The 5,712-nt window shown below is 31.3% G+C and overlaps 1 protein-coding gene and 1 long non-coding RNA gene across 2 annotated transcripts; both read right to left on the bottom strand.

Moving 5' to 3' along the window:
* Nucleotides 1-1,884: 1,884 nt before the first annotated feature.
* On the bottom strand, nt 1,885-3,912 carry LOC110026866 (paired amphipathic helix protein Sin3-like 3; the record flags this gene model as incomplete). The annotated part of the gene is given in 3 exon segments (XM_020728053.1): nt 1,885-2,400; nt 2,496-2,576; nt 3,891-3,912. Coding segments are annotated over 3 exon segments (295 nt in total), but the record flags the coding sequence as incomplete, so codon positions are not given.
* A 20-nt stretch (nt 3,913-3,932) lies between these two features.
* LOC110026865 lies at nt 3,933-5,174 on the bottom strand. The gene is made up of 2 exons (XR_002294267.1): nt 4,981-5,174; nt 3,933-4,046 (listed from the first exon to the last, which is right to left on the bottom strand). It is a non-coding gene; the product is annotated as an uncharacterized LOC110026865 (long non-coding RNA).
* Nucleotides 5,175-5,712: the final 538 nt, after the last annotated feature.

Here is a 5,712-nt window from a genome sequence, read left to right as displayed (position 1 = left end):
GATCAGCCTTAAGCCCATATCTGTTTGCATTAGTTATGGATGCTCTTACTGGGCAAATACAAGAGAATATAGCTTGGTGTATGTCTTTCGCTGATGATATTCTTCTTGTGGATAATACTAGAGAAAAAGCTCAAGAAATAACTTAAATTATGGTGTTCTACATTGGAGTCTAAAGGCTTTCGTTTGAGAAGATCTAAAACTAAATACATGGAATGTAATTTTAGTGGTAGTAGCTCTAATGACAGAGTTATAACTATGGTTGAGCAAATATTAAAACTTGTGATTGTTTTAGATATCTCAGGTCTATTGTTCAAATCGATGGTGATATAGATGGGGATGTTATAGGTAGAATTCAAGTTGTTTTGTTGAAGCGGAGGAATGCATCGACCTAATGTGTGATAGAAAAGTAATGCTTAAATTGAAAGGAAAATTTTGTAAGATGGTGGTAAGACCTATAATGTCTTATAGCGCAAAATGTTGGCCTTTAAATGGAAGCATAAAATAAAGTTAAGTGTTGTTGAGATGAGAATGCTTAGATGGATAAGTAGCTTGGCATTTCGAGACAAAATGCAAATTGAATATATACGTGATAGGGTTGGCGTAGCTTCAGTAACTTACAAGATTACGGAGTCATTTTAGAAGGTTAGATCACATTAAATGCCGACCATCTGTTGATCCTGTTAGTAGAGTAGATATTTTAGATTCAACATATGTTAAGAAAGGCAAATATAGACCTAAAAAGACTAGGGTGTATTTTATAAAAAATTATATTAATCTATTATAATTAGATGAAATTATGACACTCAATAAGACGCAATGGAGAAAAGGATTCATGTATTCGACCCCACTTAGTGGGATAAAGAATTGTTATTATTGTAAAATTAGACTATTAAAAAAAATTTGATAATAAAGCTAAATAATGCAGAAATAAAAAAATAATAATAATAAATATTATGAATTATTTAAAAAATATATATTAGAGATAAATTAACAGCGACATTTGTGAATGATATGATAGGCATTGAATAGAGGTATCTTAAGAAAAAAAAAATGACTTGACAATCTGTCCTAATCCCTATTCAAAAAAATCGGATTTGAATTGATTGAATTACTGATCAAGCTAGATTCTAATCGAAAGGTTGAATCGATTGTATTTGGATTTGATTCAGGATGGCTCGAATAATCTAAAATTAATCCAATTACTATTAGGTTCAAGTTAGGCTAATTGGGTTAAACGGGCCATATTCTAGTTAATTGGGTCGCATTGATCGAACAAAAAGCCTGATCCATATACTAAAATGGGTTAAATAGATTAAACTTGGATTAGGCAAATCTGAGTCGAGTTGGTTTTATATCAAAAATTTTAGGTCATATATTAAACATGTCGAATTTGAGTTCAGGAAAACATATTTGAGCAAAGCCAAGTCAATCCCAAATCATCAACACAAACTAACACCCATGCTAAAAACAAATTAGAACGATATGAGAATGTACAAAAAAGGTAAAAACTAAATCCATAAACCAGCAACATAAAATTAAATGGAAGAACAAATTGAAATAAATAAATAAATAATAAAATAGACAGACATTACTCAAAATAATCGGCAAAAATTTGAGGTTAAAACCATATGCAACACTCAACATGAAATCAATGAAAATGATGGATCAATACATGACCAATAAGACTAAGGATGATAAAAAAATTTCAAACTTCAAATTAAGTTTAAAAATATAATTACTTCCACAAATAAGATAGTTATCAACTTATAATGATGCCCATTAAAAATAATATTATGACTAACTAATTGTTTAAGATTAATTAGAATTACTAGCACAGAGAGTAGAGAATAAAATGCAAACATAGCAATAGTCATCAAGTAAACTTTCTCGGTATTGTTGAATGGAGAGAATTATGAATATACAACGGTGAAAGGAGTAGATTACTAACATACAAAGTAGAAGTTAGAATTGTGAAGTCACACCTTTCCTAAATAATTGTCTGAAAGAAAAAAAAATTGACAAACTGCAAGATCTTTTTTCAATTTCTTCTAACAATCCAAATATATCCAAGAGACACCAAAGAAAACCAGTTAGCCCTTGTCAATTTGTCAAGGTAGGCATCAACAAGCGAGAGAAGCACGATTCTGGAATCCGAGCACTTCTGAACAACAATTTTTCAATGCCCAACAACAAAACTATGTCTACATTTCATGTTGTGCTTTGAAGGAAACAATTCAGAGGTTTCTCGCAAGTTAGGTAGAAGCTAAAGGCAACCACAAGAGAAGGAAAAAGAAGCCAACATAGAGAGCAGCGTCTACCGATCCTTCTTTCCATTAAGGGAGGTCGAAATCGTGTGACCTCCTCGAGCAGATCATCATGATTCTGAAATATCAAAACTAGCTGCAAAAAGAGGAATATTTGAAGAAATTAGAACAAATTGGAATTCATGCATAACTATTAAGACAATTGAGCAGTGTGTGTTTGTGCGATGGAACCTCTTCATATATTTCATGGGATGTACGATCCCTCTGGCAAAGGATAGCAAATAATGACAAGTATAGACCATGATCTCGGGCCTGCAAAAGATTGTGGCATGTCAAGAGACTACGCAGATTGAAAATTGTTATTAAATGCTCACAAGACAACTTGTGGAAATGAAACTAGTTTTTTATTAACATCAAATATTCATTCATGGCTCACAAGGCCATGATCTCACAATATGTATAGGCTTAAATATATTAACAAGTATATACAAATTTGGAATCTCTTTCAGTATGAATATAAATGATGGAAGGAGAATAAAACTAAAGAAGGTCAAAATCATACTCCACTCTTGATATTCACCTTAAATAGTGCTGTAAAAGTTCATCTTCCCTCGTAGTTTGAGAAGCTATTTCTCAAAACATAGAAAGTTCGTGACAAACCAACAAAAATGAGTGTGTAGTTAATGCATGCATATTAGTTTGCCTCCCTCCCAAAAGTACTAGTTGACAAAGGTCAAGAAACAGGAAACTTAAGCTAATTAGTTCTCAAGTTTCTTATTGGTTAACTTTCTGCTCATTACCACATCTCTTTTCAGTTACACGTGTGATGCTTAACAACCATAGATTTAAACGTCAACAAATCTCCAAATAATCAAATGAGCTCATTACTTCGCCTATGTTAGAATGCAATAATAAAAAATACACCTTATGCTTTCAATGTCCAACATATTATGAACATGAAATCCAACTAAACATGGATTTTTTTTGGTTAAAAGAAAATCTTCAAATCATGTAAATTAACTAGCAAAATAAAGTTATCCGGTAAAAGGCACTAAAAAATATCTCAAATGATAACCTTTTTACGATTTTGATGGGGATGCGGTGGTGGGTGTGGCTTAACATCCATATCCAGTCATGCTTTTTCACTCCAATTCATAATAGAAACATTATTTCCTAATTTAAACACGTTAGTTTTCAGGATACAATGTGATATCAATATATTGTTTTAGGTCGCATCTTAAATAGAGAGAACAACCAACCAAAAAGGTAAACTCTTTAACTTGAAAGTTTAGAGAATTGTTCCTAAACATGGTACTAGCATACTTGTGATGCTTTAGATAATTCAAAATTCTAGGAATCAAATAAACCAAACATTATGCAACTGCTATTGATTATTGAAAATTTTTACTTTTATTCTACTATTTTCAAAAATGTCAATTTGTGGAGATGCGACCAACATCAATCAGAGTGAGCAAGCATAACCCGTAACATATAGAAGAATGGTTTAATAGATTTTATTCTAGGCTCTCATTGAGCTATCATCATCTCTAATAATTCTACTTAAAGATCAAAAGAAAGCTATTTTATCGCAAAAGCTCAAGCTTTGACGTTAAAAGTTTATCATACCTTTACTTTCTTAACAAAGTCGTTAACAAAATCTAGTGTTTCTTCAAATGTAATTGGCCTCAATCTAGATAGTATAGAATTGATGTCCAAAAACGAGCCATGATGCCCTCCATAAGTAAACTTTGCCGGTGGCATAAGATTTGTGAAATGATGTAGCTAGCATGAATAATCAGAATACATTAGAAAGCATTGTCTTATATAACATTTATCATCCAAAAAAAAGTATACCATACTAACTATTTGAAAGAGGAAATCAAAAGTAGCTAAAAATTTTCCTTAAAAATTTAATTCTGACATGCGAGTGGTAATTTTTCACCGTACATTTGAATTGTAAAATTCATTAACAATCTTTTGTTTTGCCTGCTAGTATGAAGAAACTGCAGAATAGATTCAAACTCCAATCTTATTCACTTAAGAAATTAAAATTCAACACTACAATGAATCAAATTTGACAGAAGGGAACCATCCAAAGGTTGCATTCAATATCTGCCAAAACCATCAATCAAGAAACTGACTGACCAACCAAAAAAGCTATGATAGTATCTTATGTAAGAAATGAAAAAAAGAGATTTAAATTTTCTTTTTCACAATAAAATCATCAAAAAAAAAAGAACCCAAAGTCTTTAATCCGTCAAAACCTTAATTAGCTTGCCATAAGAAGCACAATGCATCAAGAGTTTAGCAAGAAAAAAGGATTGCACGAATCACGATGACGAGTTCATTAATTCCTACATGCAATGTGACCTTCTGCATCAAAAAAAAAGAAAAAAAAACAAGAAAACATAAGAAAATTAATCAAGTAAAGAGAAATAACCCATTTCTCCAACAAATTTACAAAAGTATACTACGATTTATGAACAAAATTGCATCAAGAAATTTTTACAGGAACCCTTGCACGCCGATATAATGCGCATGGGATAAATCAACATAAAAAAACAAAGCAGTTTCAGCTTTAACTCAATTTTGGCAAAAAGACGGCCGAATTAAAAACAAAAAAAATCAGCTCTACAGCAAAACCCTTGCAAATTTCTAATTGGGTTACAAATTTAAAAAAAAAAAAAGTACAAATGAACAGAAAAGAAAAACTTACCAATCGATAAATCAAATGCTTAAGAAACGCAAATCGCAGAAAATATAGCGGAGAGTAATTTCCGAATAGTCTTTTAGCTATGGATTCCAATTGATGGGGGTTCAAAGATTACCAACTTCCGTTCTTCAGGTTTCAGTGAGCTTGCTCGCGGGATCGTGCGAAAAGGCAATGAAGTATAACTTAAAAATTGGGCGAGAGTGGTGGGCCATAGGGGAATAACTTTTTTTAGAAGGTCGGTGATGATTTGACTTCCGTAAAACCGAACGGCGTTCATCAAATTGATTCGCCGTTTCGTATATAAAATAATTGAAATTTTAATGTTTAATTTAAATGTGTGCAATATAATATAAAACTTTGATAAAAGTAGAATTTATCATGCATTTAAAAATTAGCATATTTTGAATTTATTATATTTAAAAGATTTTTAAATACATTATAGATTGTACATTAGTTGCGGTTGTTGGCCCTAGTATCAATATTATAGTTTTATGGAACGAAGTAAATTTATACTTGTCGTTGCTGGCCCTATTATCAATATTGTGGCTTTATGGAACGAAGTAAATTTATATTCGATTACGCCTCATTTAACATTTTTTTAATCACGGAATATGTTGTATGGCAATAATAAATTCAGATGAACAAAAAATATGCTAAAGCTGATTCATTCATTCTATTGTGTCAGACAAGTCATGTATATTATTTTTTTGGAGACTTTCGTATAATAAAAAATAA

Source organism: Phalaenopsis equestris, unplaced genomic scaffold, assembly GCF_001263595.1.
Source record: "Phalaenopsis equestris unplaced genomic scaffold, ASM126359v1 Scaffold000402, whole genome shotgun sequence".
Classification (NCBI taxonomy): domain Eukaryota; kingdom Viridiplantae; phylum Streptophyta; class Magnoliopsida; order Asparagales; family Orchidaceae; genus Phalaenopsis; species Phalaenopsis equestris.
The sequence above is the reverse complement of the archived record's forward strand: the minus strand, read 5'-3'. Positions and strand labels throughout refer to the sequence as shown.